The sequence below is a fragment of the Vombatus ursinus genome, unplaced genomic scaffold (genome assembly GCF_900497805.2).
Source record: "Vombatus ursinus unplaced genomic scaffold, bare-nosed wombat genome assembly UNPS02014893.1, whole genome shotgun sequence".
NCBI classification, from domain to species: Eukaryota; Metazoa; Chordata; class Mammalia; order Diprotodontia; family Vombatidae; genus Vombatus; species Vombatus ursinus.
This window is the reverse complement of record NW_020954671.1, coordinates 4,355,451-4,378,138: the sequence shown is the minus strand read 5'-3', so window position 1 is coordinate 4,378,138 and position 22,688 is coordinate 4,355,451. Positions and strand designations below refer to the sequence as shown.

General features: G+C 37.5%; 1 protein-coding gene across 2 annotated transcripts in view; it reads left to right on the top strand.

Moving 5' to 3' along the window:
* RTN1 (reticulon 1) overlaps nt 1-9,396 on the top strand; it is a 268,086-nt gene extending 258,690 nt beyond the window's left edge. For both annotated transcript variants that reach the window (XM_027842895.1, XM_027842894.1), the window contains 4 exons: nt 1,597-1,666; nt 2,207-2,253; nt 2,338-2,396; nt 8,781-9,396. In XM_027842895.1, the coding sequence (XP_027698696.1) occupies nt 1,597-1,666; nt 2,207-2,253; nt 2,338-2,396; nt 8,781-8,823 (219 nt within the window). In that variant the 3' untranslated portion in view covers nt 8,824-9,396. The remainder of the gene's footprint in view (nt 1-1,596; nt 1,667-2,206; nt 2,254-2,337; nt 2,397-8,780) is intronic.
* The last annotated feature ends 13,292 nt before the right edge of the window (nt 9,397-22,688 follow it).

Below are 22,688 nucleotides of genomic sequence, written 5' to 3'. Positions count from 1 at the left end.
AAAAGGTGAAGAACAGCTGTAATTAGCTGTTCTCTACTGTCTTTTCTCATTCTGCTGTTCCATGATTCTATATATAAAGCAAAAATACTACTTGCCCATGATGTCATAACCTGCCTTCCCCTCTACCACCTTTCCTGGTTTCTTACACCTTACAACTCTCCTCCCCTCCCACTTCCACTGCATACTCAGCATTCTAGTGGTCTCCTTGCTGTTCCTTGAACAAAACATTGTTTTTATGCATTTTTACTGCCTGCCCTTCCATGTTTGAAATTTTCTCCCTCCTCATCTCCACCTTTTGGCTTCCTTCAAGTCTCAGCTAAAATCTTATCTTCTATGGGAAATCTTTCCTGATTCTTCTTATTAATCCATCCTTTGATTATTTCCAATTTATCCTGTGTGCATCTCATTGATACATATTTATACGTTGTTTCCTCCATTAGACTATGAGCTAATTGAGAGCACCAACTTTCTTTTATCTGTCTTTGTATCCCTATCACTTAACACAGTGCCTGACATATAGTAGGCCCTTAATAATGTTTATTGACTAAGTACTGCCTGACTTTCAAATTATTCTTCACCTTTTGTCTCAAAATTAGTTTGAAAGTAATTCTCATTTGAATCTAATGTAACAGTAGAAGCATGTTTGTTTGAACCTAAGGACTACGTACTTTATACACTAAAAAGTTTCTTGAGTTCTTGGAGGTTTTTTGGTTTTTTTGTGGGTTGTTGGATTTTTTTTTTTACTTTCTACTAGCGTGTTCTTCTACTGTTTGACTCTCCTTACACTAATTTCAGCTTTGAGACTGCACTACATAAAAGTCTAGCATAGGAAAGAGAAGTCCCAGATGTGAGTCAAAAGCATTGGACACAATTCTTGGCTCTACCGTTGACTTGGGTATCTTTGGATGGAAGGAGCTAGGTGGTACAGCAGGTAGAATGCTGGACATGGAATGAGGAAGACCCACGTTTAGCTCTTGCATCAGAAACTTACCAGCTTGTTAAGCACCCACTATGTGATAGGTGCTGCTAGAGATCTAAGACATGGTCCCTGACCTTAAACAACTTACAACAATTACAAAATTGTAAAATGATAAAATATAATAAAAACTTTGTTACTGTCCATGATAATGTCTTAAGGTGAATGTTAAAACTGTATTCATAATAGAAAAACATATGCCATAGACTAGTATTTTACCCTGTTGTCTTAGAATTTCTAACAAGGAGTTTCAAAAGGTACAGAGAAAAAGGAAGGTTTGATTCCTTTCCATTCCTGTGTGATAAATTTATATGGTAATACTTAGCATTTTTTTAGTTGATTTAATTGTAAAGTTTATATCAAACTCTCATCTTCCAACTTGTGGTCCAGGAGATAGAGTTTTGGACTTGGAGCCATTAGGACTTGGGTTCATATCCTGCCCCTAATCTCTTTGAGCCTCAATTTCCTCATCTGTAAAATGGGATACCAATAGTACCGATTTCACTGGGTAATTGTGAGGATTAAATGAGATAATGTATGGAAAGTTCTTTGCAAGCTTTAAAGTACTATATAAATAAGAACTACATATTTGAAGACCTGATGATCCTTTTAAATTTCAGTTTGCTGTGCTAATGTGGCTACTGACTTACGTTGGTGCTCTCTTCAATGGCCTGACGCTGCTGATAATGGGTAAAGATAATTTAGTGTCATTACTTAATCTTTACATAGAATTTATGTGAAATTGGATGTTGTCCTCAAAGTAGCTCTTATCTTATTTTTTATTTTGTGGATTCTGAATAAAATAGAAACCATGGAGTCTCCCAACTATAAAGTAGTTTCCTTGTCATGGGAGAATAATTTTTAAAAAATAATATATTATTCACTAAAATGTATTTTTATTCTGTTGCCTTCTGTTTTCTATCATGTATTGCTCTTCTCATTAGCTTATCTCACATTTCATATACATCTCTGGATCAAGATCCATGGGAAGTGCAGACAGAGTTTAATCTCACACTCCAGGGAAAGTGAGGTCATCCCTGTAGGCCGCTCTATGTCTTTTCATTTTCCTTTGGAACATCCTTTTATTTAGCATCTTTTTTCTGGTATTTGTAGAATGCTAAAAGGAACTATCTACTAGCATATTATAAATAGATGAAGTGATATGTACATAGGCTTTTTATTACTCCCTAGTCTCAGAACATTAACTGTGTACTTTCTTTTTCTCCTCAGCTGTGGTGTCAATGTTTACTCTCCCGGTAGTATATTTTAAGCACCAGGTAAATTCAATGTCATGTTTGTGATTTGTGTTAAATTTCAGAGTTGTGTCTTTTGGCATGCTGATAATTCCTTTTTCTTTGTAGGCACAGATTGACCAGTATTTGGGACTTGTGAGGACTCATGTAAATACTGTTGTGGGAAAGTAAGTTCAATAATGCATTTTCTTGAAAGGATTGTTTTGTTATCTTTTAACATATTTGAGTATGAAATGTAATATATAATCTTATGAGCACTAGATTTGGAGTCAGAGGACATGGGTTTAGATACCAGTTCTGTCACTGACTACCTGTGTGATCCTAGGCAAGTCAATTTTCCTTATTTATAAAATAAAAAGTTTGGACCAAATTATGTCTAGAGCCTTGATCGGGCAGAAATCTCATGATTACTCATCTACTTACTTATTTCAACTATACAACTGTGCTCTTTGCCCTTAAGTGATCTGGAAGTGCAAGATCAGAATTTGGAAATAAATTAAATTATTACAGTAGAAGAATCATATCATTGATTATAATAAATATCTTTGATATAGATGGTAATGCCCATTCATGGAAGATATCTCGTGTTTAATTGGTTGGATAAGACCTACATAAATAGAAATAAAAGTTTACTAGAAGGCAACCCCCCCAATGAAATTAAAGATTTTTTATTATTGGGTTCGAAAATATTAATCAGGACAGACATGGTGGCACAAGCCTGTAATCCTTATTATTTGGAAGGCTGAGGCTGATGGATTGATTGAGTTAAGGAGTTCTGAGCTTAAGTGATCTAAAACCAATCAAGTGTCTGCACTAAATCCAGCACCAGTGTGGTGAGCTCCCAGGAGCAGGGTGCAAGAAGGGGTTACCAGGCTATGAACAGAGGAGTGAACCTGTCCTGGTCAAAAATGGAGCAGGTTAACCTTCCATGACAATCAGTTAGGAGATAACACTCATGAAGAGCTATTGTATTTCCAGTCTGAGAGTGATAGGAAGAGAAAATAAAAAGGAAGGAAAAAAGGGAAAATGTAAGAAAAAAGTAAAGAAAGAAAGAAAAAGAAGAAGGAAGGAAGGAAGGAAGGATTTCAGGAGGGAGTGAAAGAAAAGGAAGGGAAGAGGAAGGGAGGGGAGGAGAGAAGGGAGGAAGAGGGGAGATGGAAGGAGGAGAGTAGAGGAGAAGAAAAAGAAAATATTACTCTGGTCCAACCTCTGCTTGAAGCATGAATCCCATCAGCAGAATCCCTATAAGAGGTCATCCAGCCTCAGACTGAATATTTGCAATCCTAAATCCTAGAATTCTATAACTGCTAATAATGGGGGACTTATCACCCCATAAGGCAGCTCGTTTTATCTTTTGATTGTGAAAGAAGGTTAGGCTTAATTCCAAGTTAACATAGCTATCCTCTTTGGTCTATGGTGAAGAGTATCTGGGAGGAGTAGAATTTCAGTTCAATAAAATAAAACCCATTTGTGACAAAAAGACCTGCTCAGCAATGGAATGGCCGGCTACATGCATTAAGATAGTGAGCTTCCCAGCAATAGACTAGGTTAGAATTTGGGCCTGTGGTTAAAGGCCTAGTTCTGCCAGTGTTCTTACTGCGTGATCTTGGTAGAATCATGGAAGCTATCTAGGCCTCAGTTCAAAAGAGATTGGAGTGCCTGACTCCTCAGGTGTCTCCAGATATTGAATCCTGATTCTGAGCATTTATATAAAGACTGAAGAATTACCTGTAAGAAATACCGTGTGATAGGTTCCTGAATTAGCTGAGCCCATTCTAACTGTAACATTCTGTGACTGAGTGAAGTTATTATTTTTCAGTGAAGCAGTGTGATGTAAATTGAATATTGGATTAGGATAGGACCTGAGGTTGAGTCCTTGCTCTAGCCGTGACTAGCCACATGACTATTGGTTGACAAGTCACTGAATCTCATTAGGCCTCAGTTTACTCATTTATAAAATGAAGTTCACTAAGTAGATGTGCTAAACTGCTTTCATTTTTAAGAGATTTTAGACTGGCAGAAAATGGATAACGAAAAGAGAGCTTAGAGATTATCCCTCTTTTGACGGATAAGGTAACTGAAGCTTAGAAAGGTTAAATGTCTTATGAAAAGTCTCGCAGGAAACTAAGAAGGCTGGCAGTAAGGTGGAACAGTGGATAGAATGCCGGATCTGGAGTTGGGAAGACCTGAGTTCAAATCTGGACTCAGACACATGCTAACTAATTGACTGTAGGCAAGTCATATAATCTCTGTCTGCCTCAGTTTCTTCATCCCTAAAGCAGATAATAGCACTACCTTCTAAGGTTGTCAGGAAGAAAAAATGAGATAATATTTGCAAAGTATTTCACAAACCTAAATATGCTATTATTATCCACATATAAATACATTTATCAAAATAAATATATAAATATAATTATGTAGTATATGTAAATATATTACAGAAACATAATAAATGTATATTATCCATATATTATAAAAGCGCTGTTATTATCCATATTCTATAACTCAAAGTTCAAATTTTTTCTAACACATCTGATTGCTTTCCTATGTCATTCTTTGATGATTTCCAGACATTATCTTGGCATTTGACAAAGTTTCTCATGGTGTCATCATAGATCATATTTATGTAGCCTCAAAGATAGTACAGTTAGTTGAATCAGCAACTAAATGAACAATGATACTCAAGTGTATTTTTTAACAGAATGAGGGCAGTCTTTAGTTGTATGACATGCTGCTCTATTCTTAGATTGCTCCTTTTTAATACTTTTAGCATTGATTTAAATGAAGATGTTGAAGGCATCCTCAACAATATGTAGGTAAAAAAATAAAGTATAATTTAAAAAAAATTGTAGGTGACCCAAAACTTTGTTAATTAATGATAGATGACAAAATGAAGAGACAAGATTATCTAGAGAGGCTATAATCCTAGTCCAAAATCTGGATTAAATTTAATTTATTTTCTCCAAGTAATATATAACAAATAGTGTGTTCTGCATTTAGGTTCAACCGAAAAGAGTTGGGATTTTATTAGAGCTATATTGGGGAAAGAAGAAGGAATAGGACCATTAAGAGATGAAAACTGATGATTAAGAGGAAGAAGACAGAGCTGTTTCACTCTGGTTCAGTTTCTTCTACAAGGAGGATAATCTTTAGACCAGAAGGACAGAACAAAAAAAACCCCCCCAAAAAAACAAAACTTGTCAATAGAGAGTTTATAGACAAGATAAAAAGGGAGACATTAAGAGAACATCTAGAAGCCCTTACTAAGTTCAAATCACCAGACCAAGATGTTCTGCTTTTGCATAACAGAACATGAAAATATTTCTAAACCACAATGATCTTTGAAAGAGCAAGGAGAAACATCAAGGTGCCACTGGGCTAGAGAAGGATGAATGTCCTGAGTTTCAGAAAAAGAGTGACATGTGCCAGCTATATAGTCCAGTGAGCTTGACTTCAATTTCTTTTTTTTTTTTTACTTCAATTTCTTGCAAAATTCTAGACTACAGTCTTATAGGGATGGTGAGTGAAAATCTCTAAAAGGAAGCAGCGATCCTAAAGAGCCTATTTGGCTCCATCTAGAATAAACTAATGGTAAACTAACCTTATTCTTTTTGGGCAGCATTATGATACTGATAGATAAGGGGAGTGCTGCTAACAGAGTTTACTTACATACCTTTTAGTGAAGGATTTAATAAAATCTCTTTAATAAAATCCACATATATAGTGGACAAGATGGAAAGATATGGGGCTAAGCAACAGTGCAGTTATAGGTGGAGCATCTGAAATACAGGACCAGTTAAATGAATGGGTCCAGGATTCAGTGTGAATTTGGAAGAAGGTTTCAAATGGACTTATCAATGACTTGTAATCATGTAAGTGATTAATCCTTTAATCCATAAAGGTGAGTGGGATTCTATGAAATGAAATAAGTGTCAAAAAACTTGTAAAAAGCATAAAGTGAGCTAACCTTAAATTAGTTCTTTAAAGCTCTAACCCTAATTGCACTTTACCTATGTTATTTCATGTGATTCTCACAGCAGCCCTGCTAAGGGAGTGCTCCTCTTATTCCCATCCCCAGATGGGAAAACTAAGGCTAAGATAAGTTAAGTGACTTGCCCAAGGGTCACCCAGCTAACAAGAGTCCGATGCCAGATTTTAATTCAGGTCTTCCTGACTCCAGGCTCATCGCTTTGGGCCACCTGCTTTGGGGGCAGGGGGTGGGGGGTCATGGTAATGCTCTTCCAATATTGGCAGAGCTAACATAGATAAGAAGGTAGCATACTTGTTCTGTGTTGATCCACAGAGCAAAACTAGGAGCAGTGGGTGGAATTTATAGGAAGGCAGATTCAGCTTAATATAAGAAATAACTTTGTAACAGAGTTGTCAAATCGTTGAACAGATTGTCTCATGCAGGGGTGGGGGACCTGTAGCCTCGAGGCCACATATGGCCCTCTAGGTCCTTGGGTGTGGCCTTTTAATCCAAGTTGTATAGAACAAATCCTTTTATTAAGGGGATTTGTTCTGTGAAGTTTGGATTCAGTCAAAGGGCCGCACTTAAGGACCTAGAGGGCCACATGTGGCCTTGAGGCCACAGGTTACCTACCCCTAACGAGCTTCCTTTCACTGGAAATATTGAAGCAAAAGCTTAATGCCTCCTGTGAGGGATCTTAGAATGGGTTTAAATGCATGGAGTGGACAATTGGAGGAGATGGTTACAAAAGCCTCTTCCAACTTCAAGATTCTGTTATTCTTTTTTTTGTTGTTGTTATGTTAGGAAATTGGGGTTAAGTGACTTGCCCAGGGTCACACAGCTAGTAAGTGTCGAGTGTTTGGTCTGAGGCCAGATTTGAACTCAGGTCCTCCTGATTTCAGGGCCAGTGCTTTATCCACTGCGCCACCTAGCTGCCCCCAAGATTCTGTAATTCTATGAAATGAAATAAAGATATTGTTAACAAGGTGTCAAAGGTAGAACTCCTAAAACTATTACTTTCCGTGGTGTAGACTTGCTTTAAAACAAAGCTTCTATAATCCATTTTCATGATAGAATTGGAGGATTGCCTTGATTTTAAACCACTTCAGAGCATGGAATGTCTATATTTGTGTTTCATTGATTGGTCACTAGTCCAACTTCCTCATTTCCATAAATGAAAAAGCTCTGTGCCCTAGATAAAACATGCTGCCCATAACATTCTCAAGTGTTGCCCAGACTGGATTAAAATATAATTCAGAAATATTTAACAAAATAAATAAAAATACAGTTTGTTGTTCAGGCATTTCTGTTGTATCCAACTCTTCATGACCCCATTTGGGGTTTTCTTGGCAAAGATACTGGAGGGGTTTGCCCTTTCCTTTTCCAACTTATTTTACAGATAAGAAAACCAAGGCAAACAGGGTTAAGTGACTTGCCCAGGATCACACAGCTAGTAAGTGTCTGAGGCCAGATTTGAACTCAGGAAGATGAGTCTTCTTGACTCAGGCCCAGCACTCTATCCACTGTACCACTTAGCCAGGAACATAGTAAGAATTTAATAGATGTTTGTTAATTGACTACATCAAGAAATGTACAAAGTTGTTCCAAATATATTACTTTTTAATTTTTATTCTGCTCTAGCATTGCAATACTGAAACTTTCATTCTTATGCTTGGAAAAAACAAATAAAATGACTAGCGGCAGAGGTCAGATTTGAACTCAAGAAGACTCAACTTCCTGACTCTAGGCCTGGCGCTCTATCCACTACGCTACCTAGCTGCCCCAATATGCAATCTTCAGGGATCTTTATGTATAAATTAGTGGCCCCCTTCCTATTTGAGTTTGACAGCACTGCCCTAGACTGTACTATTGCAAACTTGAAAAGTATCATCTTATTTAAGTGAAGTGATAAAGCTGTTTCAATTTATCAATTCCACTATTTTGCCTATGTTCACATCTAACATCCTTGCATGAAAAGATATAATTTGTAGAATTTGCCTACATTATGATGGGTATCTATGATCATATCTGTTATTTGCCAATCAAAAAGTTTTATATACATTTATTTATATGCATTATATTTATATTTATATGCATGTAATATACATTTATTTTATTTTTATATACATTTATTTGCATATATGAACCCTTACATTATTATAAATTACATTAAACATCAGCAATCAGAAAAACAAATATAATATTGTAAAAAAATACATATTCTTTCCCTATATTTCTTACACAAATACAGAAACATATTTCTTATACAAATATTTCCCATAAGAATAATAACACTGTCTCCAAAAGTTAGAAGAGTAAATTAAAATATTACCCGGAAACCAATTTTTTTTAAACACAAAAAAGATTGACTTTGACAAATTGACTTTTCATTCTTAGTATACAATCCTAAGAGATTTCTGGCTGCCATACCCACCTTTATATCAAGCACTCCCAAGGTATATTGCTATCTGATATCATGTGGTTAGATAAAGCAAAGACATATATTAAAATGATAATGTTCATAAGCAGTGATGACTTGTGATGAATTGTCTTCTGATCTTATAATACTTTTCATTTTTAGGATTCAGGCCAAAATCCCAGGAGCGAAAAGGCAGACAGAGTAAATTGGATTTCCAGCAGGCAACTAGAAATTAAACAGGAGTGGTAAAAGCTCCATTCTTACACTTTACTGCAAATCGATTGTTTCCTTCTCCCAATACCTTGATCTTAGAAACATGTATTTCTCAACAGCTGTTTTTAGGCTGTTTCTGTACTCTTAAAAATATCTGCAATCACTTGTGTCGAGCACTATAGTATAGTAAAGAGAAAATGTGTAGTGGATATGGTTTTTATTTTGTGTTACTTAAAAAGTGCATGATGGTGAGACCCTGAATAATCTTTCTTTCTTTAGTGTTCCTCCTTCTCCCCTTCTCTTTGCAGTGCTTATGTAACTCTTAATGTTCCATTTAGCTAGGCCTTTCTTGCTTGGTGAGCTGACACTGAGTCGCTGGTTGGATTAATCTTTAATAACTATATATAGAATTGTAGGTGGATGTTTTGGTGTTTTTCCAGCACGCACACACACATACACACACAAATGAAAAGTCAGTAGTACTTACAGTAACCAATTTTGTATAACTTAAAAAAAAAGGAAAAACAAAAATAAATGCCCAGTACTTTTGTGGTATGGGATTGATAGGCTGATTTACATGTATGGTAACTGAAGAGTACCAGCTTGTTAACTTTATTACAATTTGTATTACTTTCTCTGTAGTTCCTAATGGACTTAATTATGAACTCTGAATATTTGCACTTATGTACTTGATACAGAATGCAGAAATAAATGTTACTCAATATAGAAAGGTCTCCTTTTTTATTTTCCCATTGATATACAAGGTTCTCTGGAAGGTTTAAGGGATTAAACCCACTGATTCATCCCTGGAACCACTGGTTTCTTAGCTTTTGGGATCTAATGTCCAGTTTGATACAAATGACCCAATTCCAACCAATTTCATGGACTCTTTGGGTAGTATGAATAAATATCGTTGAGCAATAATGGCAGGGTATGCTGGTCTGATCTCATTGAGATTACTTTGTTCATTTCCATGTGCCACATTTTATAAAAGAAGTCAACAAGAGACAACACAGCCAGACAAGATTGACCAGAATGGGGAGGGGTCTGGAAATAACGTCCTATGAGAAATGTGTAAGGAGAATGATGATAGTGAGTTTGGAATAATAATGAGCTGGCATTTATATAGTGCTGGGTTTTCCCAGGTGACATTTGCGGAACTTCAAGAGCAAAACCAAGGCTGAACCAGGCTTCTGTCTCTGCTTTTTATAAGCCTATGGGGAGCAAGGCATCACACTAATTAAATGGCTGGTGAAAGGCCTCTTCATACCCGTTTGCAAACATCAGAAATTTGCCAAGCTTCAGACTTCAAAGAGCTGAATAAAAAGGAAATCTTTGCTGGCTAAAGTTTCTCAATTCAGAAGTATGATATAGAATATTTTTTGTAATTATTAAAACAGAAAAATCAAATCTTCAACTCCACTTTCAGTATCTCTCCTCGCTTATGACTCTTTATATTTTTGTTACATAGACAATCCAGTCTGTGGCTGCACGCGTTATATTTGTACTGGAAGAAAGCAAGAAAACTAATCATTTCCCCAAACTTCCACTTCCAGCTTCTCTTCCCACTGTCTCCAGGTAGTGAAAGATTAGGAGAAGAAATCACATGTTTGGGACCCCTTTTCCGAGTCAGGGGTCTATGTTAATTGGGATCAAAGGAATACTGTGGGAGGGGAGTTTGTCCTCCTTCTATTTCATTTGCTGGTATCCCCCTCAAAAACTGCTGGCTTCAGGTTCCAGATCTAATTCACCGTGGCAACAATGACTTTCCCAAACCTGGGAGGCAGATTTCATTTCTGTTCTAGGTCCCAATCTCCATCCTATCCCTCTCTACCCCAGGTCATGACGAGTGGTTGCTGCTCTGAACTATGAATTTATGTGCCCTGTCTAGCTGCTCTCTGTGACCAGCATGACTGGGGAGTGTGGCTTACCATCTCTCTCCTCTCTCTTTCCTTTTCTGGCACCTCGATCTTATGGCATGAAGTTCCTGCAAGGACAAAGAAAGAGAGAACAGAGGCAGTGAGGGGCCATAGTGGCTAGAGTGCTGGGACTGGAGTCAGGAAAACTATAATTTCCTCAATTATAAAATAGGCACTATAGTAGCACCTACCTCGGAGGGTTGTTGTGAAACTTGAATGAAGTAATATTTAAAAGTGCTGTGCACAGTGCCTGGCAAATAGTAAATGCTTAACAATTGCTTATTGTCCTCTCTTGGTACATTTCCTACCTTCTCTGTTGTCTCACTAACCTGTTTCCCCCAGTTTAAACTTCTGAGAGAGGTTAAGGCTAACAGGAATACCTACCATGTTCATTTTTTAAAATAGAAGGACAACACATTTATTAGTATTTTGCTTTTTGGGTGTTGTTATCACACTCAAGAGAGGTAACATGGCATTGTGCATAGAGTCAGAAAAATCTGGGTTCAGGTGTTGCTTCTGATACATACAAGTCAAGTCATTGTGGATAAGACATTTAAACCTCTCAGTGCCCCCCCCCAGTCAAATCTAAAAACTATGTAACAGATATGTGCAGAGATCTGCATCAGTGAAGGAAATTTCCACACCAGGAGTTCCCCCACATCATTGAAATCACCGATCTGGTGGGGAAGGATTGGGGAGGGGAGACAACACCATCACCGAGATGCCTGAAAGAGTTATTTTGAAAAATTGAAATTAAACCTGATCTAATAGGTAGAACAATCTTACTTGCTTCACTTTTTGAATTGCTTACCCTGTTATTTTTTTCCAATCAACAATCATTGATAACTGTGCTGAGTAAGTACTGGAGATATAAAAAACAAAAACAAAACAATCCCTGCCCTCCAGAAGTTTACATTTTATCAAAGGAAATCCTATTTTTAAAGCAGTTAGACATGTTTTAATTTGGGATGCTAATTATTGCCTTGATCCATAGCTGAAGAAGTCAGCTATGAATGCAACTGATGTCAGTAAAGAATTAAAATTACTTACAGGAAGCTGCCCTGTTGAACCTAAGAAAAATATTTTTGGAAGCTAAGCATAGTGGAGAAGCCCTCTGCCAGTGTTTGAATGCAAAAGGCAGGAAAGGAAGGATGTGAAAGGTTTTGTTTAATTAAAGAATGAGGGAAGAGAAAGGATAGTTTCTCAACAATTCAGACTTAGCCACTCCATTAATTTTTCTCTTCCCTGCTTTCATCCCCCATTGTTTCTCTTTTGGCCAGAAACCCTGAGAGTCTCCCTATCCCAATTTGATTTTTTTGGGGGGGGGGATTAAAGGGACCATCCCTTGACTCACTTTTTAGACAGCTCTAATCACTGAATGGGATTTGTCTCAATCAAAGTGAGAACTCGGAAAGACTTTAGCTTAAAAAGGCCAAAGTCTTCCACCGCATCCTGGGCCGTCTCCAGTTGTCCTAATCTATCTGGCCACTAGACCCAGATTACTCCAGAGGAGAAAGTGAGGCTGGTGACTTTGCACAGTCCTCCCTCACTCAAATCCAATTCATTTGCAAGTCATGGCAACACCTTCCTGATGTCATGGTCCTCTTCGAGAATGAAGGACAAACCACACACAACAATATATATTCAGATAAATAAATTCAAAATATTTACAAAGAATAGGAAAAGAAAAACCTAACGTAGGAGGGGGCATGTGAGCTGAGCTCTGAAGAGAACCAATTCCAAGACACAAAAGCAAAGAGGGAGAGCTTCCATGGAAGATGGAATGCTGTGTAGAGGAAATATCAAATTGTCTGGTTTGACTGAATTGTAAAGTAGAAATAATGTGAAATTCGGGCCAGTAGGTGGTGTGAGGCCTGGAGTCAGGAAAACTCGTCTTCCTGAGTTCCAATCTGGCCTCAGGCACTTAGTAGCTATGTAACCCTGGGCAAGTCACTTAACCCTGTTTGAAGAAACCTCAATTTCTTCATCTGTAAAATGAGTTGGAGAAAGAAATGGCAAACCACTGCAGTGTCTTTGCCAAGAAAACCCCAAATAGAGTCATGAAGAGTCAGACATGATTGAGAAATGACTGAACAACAACAACGTGGAATTAACCTCAAAAACTAGGGCAGGTCATCAAGAGCTTTAATTCCCAAATAAAGGATTTTTGTATTATATGCCACGGGTATTACGGAGTCATTGAAGACTCCAAGAGAGTGACACGGTCAGATCTGAGTATCACCATGAGTTGCACAGAACATGGTTAGTGCTTCTGGTTGGCCATGTAGGTGTCTCAAAACTTGTGGAGCTTGGTACCCGGAGATGATAAGGAAGTTCTCTTATTGGCTGCTAAACAATTGGAACTAACAACTCAATAGACCTTTAAAAGTGAATGAGTCCCCCTGGCTTTATTTCTTCCTTCAGCTCTCCAGATGACTTCATGTAAGTCTGGGACTTCTAAGGAGGGCCGGGGAGTAAGGGCAGCTTACTCTGTCACCAGGTGGGGAAGGGGGAGATCCTGGATTCAGCTCCAATCATCTCTTCGCATTGTTAAATTTTCAGCGTGAGAATTTACACTTCAGCAAACTATGTAGCAGGGCTTGATTTATTGTTTTGTTAATTTTCTAGGCTTAAGAAGGTGATGGAGAAAATGAAGATAACATAATTAAACTTAAAAGTATGTCTTGGGTTCATTTCCTCCCCAGAAAGCCGGTTGTTACTGACTCAGCACTGCCTGTCTCCCACCCCTATAGCCATGCATCCATGAGCACATGGCAACTAATACACATGTCCTGCCTGAGTCATCCTGGTTCTGAGGTCTGGGCTGCCTTTTCTGTATTGTTTACTGTTCTTAAGTGAATGATTATCAGTCCTGCTGAGGTCAAGAATCTCAGAGGTCCTGAGTGCTTTAGTTGGAGCAGACTGGTGAGAAGGATAAAAGTCTCTGGCATTTGTTCTATAGCTCTTAGAACAGATGGTCATCAATAAGAGTGAGTCCAAACCCTAGTCCAGATTGCCAGAATATAACTACCATTGGGGTTTATGGGGAGGGGAAGGAGTAAAGTAGTACTGAGGTGAACTGTAAAATGCCCACTCGGCAATGCCATAAAATGTTTTCCATTATGCTGAGGTTTAAACATTGATCTCCTGGCAGAGAGTATAATAGTAGTTAAAAGTTACCAAATACTGTTTTAAAGTAATTTTCTCTGTACACCAAGGAGTGTTTTGTGTTTAACTTTACTTTTATGAAGAGGAAATAAATAACTGTCCCATACTTGATTCATATTGTACATTGAATACCTTTGCCATACCCTTCAATTTTGGGGAGGACCTAGGCATGAGCCAAAACTTAAACTTTATATAAATCATTCCTGCTGTTTTGAGTGAAATTCAACAAAGGTAGACTGAAGCACATTCTCTCCAAGCAAGGTAACAATTTATTAATAGGACATGAACCTATTAATAAATGGGTCAATGGTTTGCTTCAATTTACGCCAAAGACCCAGAAAGGAAGACTTAACTCATTTTTATAAGGTTAGAACAAAGAACAGAACGAGGTAGGTGACATCATAGGGTTGAAGACAACATAGTTGGCTACATCACTGAGGTGTGGGGAGCAATATGATTGGTTAGAAGTTGGAAATGACAGTCTAGCAACAGCCTGCTCCTTCCTTCCTGTGACTAAGAAGTGTTCATTGTTTGAGTCCACCTGCAAGGTTAAAAGATAATGAGCCAGACATCTTTGGATAGCAAACCAGACATCCCTGAAGGATAGCTTGATAGTGTAAAGATACTAGACCAGACTCCCTGGTGTCCATTCACATTCTTCAATGATAGCAGATCTCCTTGAGGCAAAAAGAGAACAGTGATTAAAAAAAGAAGTGGATTTCTAAAGTTAACCCATTACAGGCCATCTGAATTTCTGCCCCAAGTTCAGAGACAAAGAACCATGACTTAGTCAGTTCCAGGACAAAATCAATTAACTGTAAATAAGATCAATAAAAAAATGATACAGAATCAATTTAATCTTCTCACTGGGACACTAGAGTGAGGGATGTAATGAGCCAAAGTATGTCAGAAAATGAGTCTGACCTATCTTTCAGGTAGTCAGGTTCCCCCAGGATTGAGTCTTGTGTATGAACCATGTGTATGGCTCCAGAGTAAATGAATTCCTTAGAGGAAAGGGTGTGGGTGCAGTATAAAAGCCCCAGCAATAAGCTTTAAGAACATTTATTTAACAGGTATGGGGATGATGGTGTTCAGACAGAAGAGACTGGAAGAAGGGAGACCATTAGGAAGCTTTGCATGTTAACACCTTAATTTAAAAAAATACTCCAGGGTTTTCAGGAATGAATATGGGGAAATCATTCTGTTATCATATTTTATGTGATAGACAATATTTTCATTATTACTATTATTCTTATTAAAATATTGAAGCTATGACGTGATGATTGCATTCAGTCAATAAATACAATGCTTCAGTATTAGGAATGCTTAGAAAAACATGGATAATGCAGAAAAAAGATTTGCATGACTTCATATGTGTAGTGGGTATCATATTTCTTTCCTTCTCAATGAATGAGGGAAGAGTGGGAGAGAGAGAATTTGGAACTGAAAATGATTTTTAAAAAAAAAAAAAGAATGCCTAGAAGATGTTTGTTATTTGATTGATTGATACAAGGGGATTACCATTATACTGACTGCTTTGCCACTGGCACCCAACCTTTTGATGCAGTACAGATCATTTCTTTTCTATGCTGCTTCTAGGTAGGAAATGTGACAATATATTCCTGCTCCTTTGGAAGATAACAGTGCCACAAATATAAAGTCATACCTTTACATTGAGATCTTTCTAAAATGCAAATAAATGCACACAAAAAATAACACTAGTTAGAACTTGCACTCAGATTTTAGTCAAAAAGCAAAGACTCTACTAGGACAAAAATGTTATTCTCAATAGAGCCAAGTGAAGGATTCTTGGGGAAATGCAGATGAGGGGAGAAGGGACATATAAGGGAAGGAGGGTGGAGAAGAACTCAGAAGGAGAAGGTGAAGACAACAGAAAGAGCACCCTTACTGTGTGACCTTTAGCAAGTCGTTTCATTGGGCCATAGTTTTCTCATAGGGAAAATGGGAGTAATAAATAAATAAGTAAAAAATAAAATAAAAAAATACTACCTGACTTAAAGGATTTCCATGATTATCAATGAAATTATATAAAGTGCTTTGTAAATGTAAGAAACTATGTAACCATAAGCTCTGTTTGTCATCATCATCGTCATCATCATCATCATTGTTATTGTTACATATTGTACCTAATAAAAACTGGCCAGGACGCTTTTTGCCGAAGGTGTTTACAGTGTTACTGCAGAAGATGTCCTATATAAAATCCTAACAAAAGAGTAAAATTCCATTGTGATGAGGTTCTACAAATATTCCTTTTTGCATATGAGATTGTTCTATTTCCAGGTCCTGGAACATCAAAGTCTCTCAGTGAAATTAACAACAAGATGAAAGAAATTCGTTGACCCAGCCATATTGGGAAACAGTCTAGTAGAGAATTTTGTGCACTGTAGGTGCAAACATTTGTGTTTATTTCATGTTCATCCTACACTTTCTTTTTTTCCAAGGAACACATCCTCAGTTCTACAAGTTACCTCCTGGAATTGGTTTTAAATGGAAATTTCACCCTCTTACTGTATAGTTCCCTAAAGCTACAAAATAAGGTTAATGTTACTTAAGTTAAAAGCAAACAGTATTTAAGAGATCATAGGATTATAGATTTAAAGTTGGAAGAGACTTTCAAAATCATCTACACTCCCCTCCTTTTACAGATGAAGAAACCGAGGCTCAAAGAGACTGACTTGCCCAAGGTCACAAAGACAGTAGGCAGGAGGGATGGGATTTGAACCGGGGTGCGCAGACTCCATCATCATTGCCCTGTCTGCTGTACTATGATTTAAACATCAGCCTTTTAAAATAATTTAAAATTACTCTTGCCAAGGATAGTATTCAGCTGGTTCTTTCAGTATTTCAGACTCAGTTTAATTCTTAATTACTCCACAGGCACTCATTGGAAGAAGCATAAAATATGTAATTGATAATGATGGTGTACTTCACAGTAAAATATTACCTTAGGTAGAAATAAATATTATTACCAAGTAGCTGCCAACAGGAAAGCAATTTAAGTTGTTTTTCATCAGAAGATATGGGACTTAGGTGAAAGCCAGAATTGTAGGAGACTCCTGGCTCTAGGAGGAGACAGGTATTAAAGTGTCTATAAGCAGGAAGAATACTTAGTTTATGCTAATCCCCTTTGAGTTTTTTGTGTTCCAGTCAAACAGTATCTTCCCCAAGTACATACCACAATCTCTTACCTCCACCCTTTTGTTCACACTGTTTTCTAAGATTAGAATGCCATCTCCCCAATCTCTACCTGTTGAAATATTAGCCAGCCTCTATGATCCAAGTAAAATGCCACATTGTACTTGAACTCTGGAGGCAGGTAGGTGGCATGATAGAGAGTGCTGGGCCTGGAATCAGGAAGACTCATCTTCCTGAATTCAAATCTGGTCTCAGGACACTTACTCACTGTGATCCTGAGCAAATCACTTACCCCTGTTGGCCTCAGTTTCCCTCACCTGTAAAATGAGCTAAATTAGGATATGGCAAACCACTCCAGTATCTCAGCCAAGAAAACCCCAACTGGGGTCACAAAGAGTTGAACATGACTGAAACCACAGAACAACAACAACAAAACTTGACGTCTGAGAATACACACCCTTTTCCCTGTCCCTCTCCCCAGCCTTAAGTGGTCTTTCTCTGGATGTTCTTTATACCTTATTAGCACATTTTAACGCATGCATCACATTCTATTATAGCCAATGTGGCCACCCTTGAACACTATTCTAGGTCCCAGACACACTGAATACAGATTGGTGGCCACTAAAAACCCTAACTCATAATCTCCAATTATGTGTTTCTTTTACCCACCAACTAGAGGACGCATTACTTCAAAAAACATTTAATTCAACAATATAGTAAGAAAGTAACAAGAAGATTCCCTCGTATACTCAGTGGGTACTCTTTCCTACAGGGTACCATGCCACCAGTGTGTGAGGGGAGACAGGGAATGTATATAAGCAAGGAACACACATGGAATGATGCACATGGGGCAAATGTGTTGGGCCATAGAATATGTATAGTCATGACAACTCATGCTTCTGATGCCAAAGAGCTATTGATATCCAGTGGCAATGTTGTCTTGGGAGCTGATTTCTCCATTGATTTGAGGAGTGTTCTGTTTCTCTGTTTTCCCTGTTGGCTGTCTCCTTTGATTATTTATATCACTGCTGTTCTTGACTCAGCATCTCAGTATTTCAGTGACTGTTCTTTGCTAACATTTACTGATTCTTGGCCACTTTGTGACTTTTGAGCTGTCATTTCCTTAGCTCAAAAGCCCAAGGGAGGTCTTGCTTTAGCTTTTTTATAATCATATTATATAATTAGTGTAAAGTGCTTTGCAAACTTTATAGTGATATATAAATGTTAGTGATGATGATGAAGAGGAGGAGGAGGAGGAGGAGGAGGAGGATCCAAACTCCAGTTACTAGTTGGAAAAGCCTTAAGGAATTTTAAAAGTCTGTTTTCTGAATTCTTTTTTTCTTACTATTCTTGTTCCTTCAGTTTAAATTTTTATTTGAGTCATGATCTGAAATGTCCTTAAATTTTTTTCCTTTCCCTGGTTCACTAGTCTGAATCCCCATTGTAGGGACTCCATTTAGCAAAACTGCAAAGGATTTGGGTAGCACAGGGGTGAGGAGGTTCCTTTCAAATCCCCTTTAATGTGCCTGTTTGCTATATAAATTAATTCAAGAGTAAGACCAAAAAGGCCTAGTTGGAACCACTGGAATTTGTGACTTCTGTCTTACTTTATACCAACAATCAATATCACTATATTTCCTATGCTGTTTCATATTTCCCTTAGTGACTAGTATAGTGTTTTACATGCAATTAACAATAAATATTTATCTAATTAACAAAACTGAATTCCCACTTAAAAAAAGATGGAAAGAGAGGGGCTAAGGGAAACCACAAATCATTAAGAATAGGAGTCTGACCAATATTGGATTTTTTTCTCTTTTTGTCTTCTTTTCTCTCTCTTTTTCTGCTGCCAGTACTGATGAGAATACAGTAATAACAAGGATGATAGAGAAGAGAGGATGTATGAAACCATCTTAAATGCTTAAGAATAATGAAGTCTAAAACAGCAATTTTTAAAGCTAACATTGTGTCAGGCTATAGAACTGTCTTTGGTCTCTGAACTAAAAAAATAAATATTTTATTATTAAAGACCAGGCTACTATACATGAATAATACTGTGCTAGAGTTATCTCTAACTGGCTCCTGGAAATCAATTGCTAAATTTCCATTGTGAGTATTGACACTTCAGAGATCAGTAATAACTAGAAATCAAGAATTGACTTCTTGTTCTGTTGTTTGTCTACACCTAAGAAAGTAATGGAGAAAATGTTAATATTGTAGATCAAGCTTAAAAGTACGTCATGTACACATTTTTCCCCTGGGAGAGCACCAGCGTTGTAAAAAAAAATACAATTCTGACAAGCATCCTCTGAGTTTCTCTCATGTATACATAAAACTCAGATCTTTTGTAACATTTTTTCCCCTTGTAACTATGGCAAGTTACATAGAGACCAGACAAGTGTAAAGACAATGATGGGAGAATTTATATTGGCCAAAGTTCTCAATGGTATCTTGTTTTATACATTATTTGGTTTTAAGCAGTAGCGTTTGAGGAACACTAAAAAGAATTTTAAAGAATTTTGAATCACTACATGCAAAAGAATGAACCTTCCAAAAGTACCTTTTCTTCTTCTTCTTATTTGAAATTGAAATTGCATTGAGCACAAACAAAAACCAGTCTATTTCCAACCCATTTTCCTCTTAGTTAGACAATCCTTAATGCTTCCTTTCATCGCTCTCTCTTTAGAAGCAGCTGGATATGCCCTTTGCAGACTGTGGAAAATTTACAGAATGTAATCCACAGCCAATTGTGTCCAGGTTCCACCATTTATTTAGCTGCATGAACCCAGGCAAATGACTTTATCTCTATGAGCCTTTTTTCTTATTTATAAAGTGGAGGTAATAATAATTGTAACATTTCAGAGGGCTATTATAATGACCAAATAAAATAAAGGATGCAAAATGCTTTTTACAAAACACAATATAAATGCCAGCTATTTTTCAGAACAGAAAGTAAAGTCATTCCAACAATTTGTCTCAGGGAAAACAATTTACCTTTTATAACCTGGGCAGTTCCCCCTCTCATTTTGTATTCAGAAAACCAAGGACTGACAAAGAATCGCCATAGGACAAAGCTGGTAACGCATATGGAAACACGATTGAGAAAGAAAATCATTTTTTTTTTCCTAAAGAGCAATGGAGGACTCCTTAATGCTATGGTATGCTTTTAAATAAATGTATTTTTTTCTTCTTTCTGAATTTCTCCCTACTTTCCCTGTTTGGAATAACTTCATTAGGATGTCAAACTATTTACTGTTTCACTCATGAGCTTCCCTGACTGTCTGCCATTGCCTAGGAGGTTCTGAATCTTCCTGTCATACAACCAAATGTTGGGATGGCTGTGCTTCACAGCCAGAGTCTAACCACTGGGCATACCTGGCTCATATTCTCAAAACCTGGAGTAGTTTTAGAAACTACTAGGACTAGCTAGAGAAGGTAGGGGGTACTAAAACTTCAGTGGACTAGTGGATTCCTATTAAAATTGTCTCCATCTAGGGTTAATGCAGCCCTCGAGGAAAGATGGCCACCATGCCTAAGTTCAGCTCTCCATCACCTCAAATAAGCAAAAAATGCAGCAACTAAAGCAAGAGAACAAAGAAAATAGAGAGGAAAAGGACCTTTGCAGGGCAAAAAATACCATGCAGAAAACTTAAAAGAATAACTAAAAAATGAGCAAGAAAAAAAAAGGCCTTGGTACAATAAATAAACGTTTGGAGTAAAAGATAGAAAGATCAAGGCTCCAAAAGGAAAGAACAATACAAAATCATGATAACAAGACACCCAGAAGCAAACAATCAACCAATAAACATTTATTAAGCACCCACTTGGTGTTTAATAAATGAAAAGCAATGTGGTATCATGAACAGAGAGCTGGCCTTGAAGGCAGGAAGAACTAGGTTCAAGTTCCACTTCTGATGTAAACTGGCTCTGTGACCCTGGACAAGTAGCTTAAGCTCTCAGTGCTCTAGGCAATTTTCTAAGACTATAAATTGCACAGAAGGTGCCTACCTGTATTGGTAAAATTGATAGTTTCCTATATTGATGAAATCATTGGTCTAAAAACTCTCCCTTTTCCTATCCTTATCCCTGCAATGTGTTACATGTTGAGGAAATGAAGGGAAAAAGGGAAAAAAAATCTCTACTCTCAAGGAGATCACATTCCATCATGAAAAACAATGAATACATATTTAAGTGTTATAGTTATCTGGACAGGTTGAGACAAATTTCTCCTGAAAGTGTGAAGAAGTAGTTTAAACCCTCACTGAAAATTGTGCCCTTTCACTTTTCTTAGCCTTAAGATGGAAGGAATTTTGCACAATTTAGAAGATTGTATAGGATGAGGAAATCCCAATGGAAGCCTGAACTAGTCTGGAGGAGGAAGTTAGAAAGAATGAAGTAGCAAGAAAGGAAAGCAGAGCTAGGTAGTGGGAGAGTTAGAGGGCTGCCCTGGTGATCAGGAGTGAGAACTAAGTGTTGAGGTTGGAGGCAACCTGGCTCGGTTGCCCACTTTATGACAACAGATGGACAATCTTCACTAAAAAGTGTCCACCCCTTGGCAAGAACTGTGAGGAAACTTCACAGACTTTTCTCTTTCTTGTTTCCTCCCCCTCAGTGTGCTTATTTCTTATAAGGCATTCCTTTATGATTTGTTTCTTTTTTTATGCTCTAGGATATTCCCTTATACTGACCACACTTTTTCCATATAAAATTATGGTCAACCAGGAATATTGTGTTTTGTCTGGTTGTATCTTAATTATTTAGTTAGTTTTTGCTTCCAGAGAGTAAAAATGGAAGCTTTTGGCCATTTGGCCACACAGAATTTAACTAACTGGGAAGTTGCCTTTTCAATATGGTAACTGAAATAAACCATGGCAAGATGTTATTTTGTTTTATTAATAATTCAATAAAGTTCTCAAAGGCAGAATTTTAAAATGGAGCCTGGAATTTTTCCTTCTGACTCCCTGACCCATGGGAGTGTCATTTACTATAGTAGCTAGAGCAGGCTACTTTGAATGTAGATGCCTGAGTCTAGACAATTCCCATCCCCTAGTTTTCAAAAGAAGGGAAGAAAAAATAAAGTAGAAACAAAAGGGGAATCCCTACCCTTACCTAGGGCCAGCAGAAAGAGATAGTCATGGTCCAAAAGGATTCCATTCTGTCCCTTTCCCTGTAAAGATGAGGGGTTGAAGTGTGAGTTCCAGCTAGCCAACTTTGTCTTTGACGTACCACCTGCTGGTTACATAAATATCAACAAAATGTAATTAAATGTAGTACCCCTTTTTGGCGGCTCCTCCAATTTAGAACAACCTTAAGGCTTCCTTAAAGAATGACTACGCCAGGTTCAAGATATTCAGTCAAAGTGAATTCCTAAATTACGGTTCATGAGACACCTTTAAGTAAGAAACCAAACTGTCTTGAATAAAAATTCCTTTAATGGGTCGCTTCAGCTTGTAGGTCACCCCACAATTTTTCCAGTAGAACCTTGGAACACATAGAGTATTCCAAAAAGAGCTCTGGATATGCCTGTTCTCCCAAAGACAACAAAGAAGAGGAAAAAGGCCCATGTGAACAAAAATATTTATAGCAGCTTTTTTGGGGGTAGCAAAGAATTGGA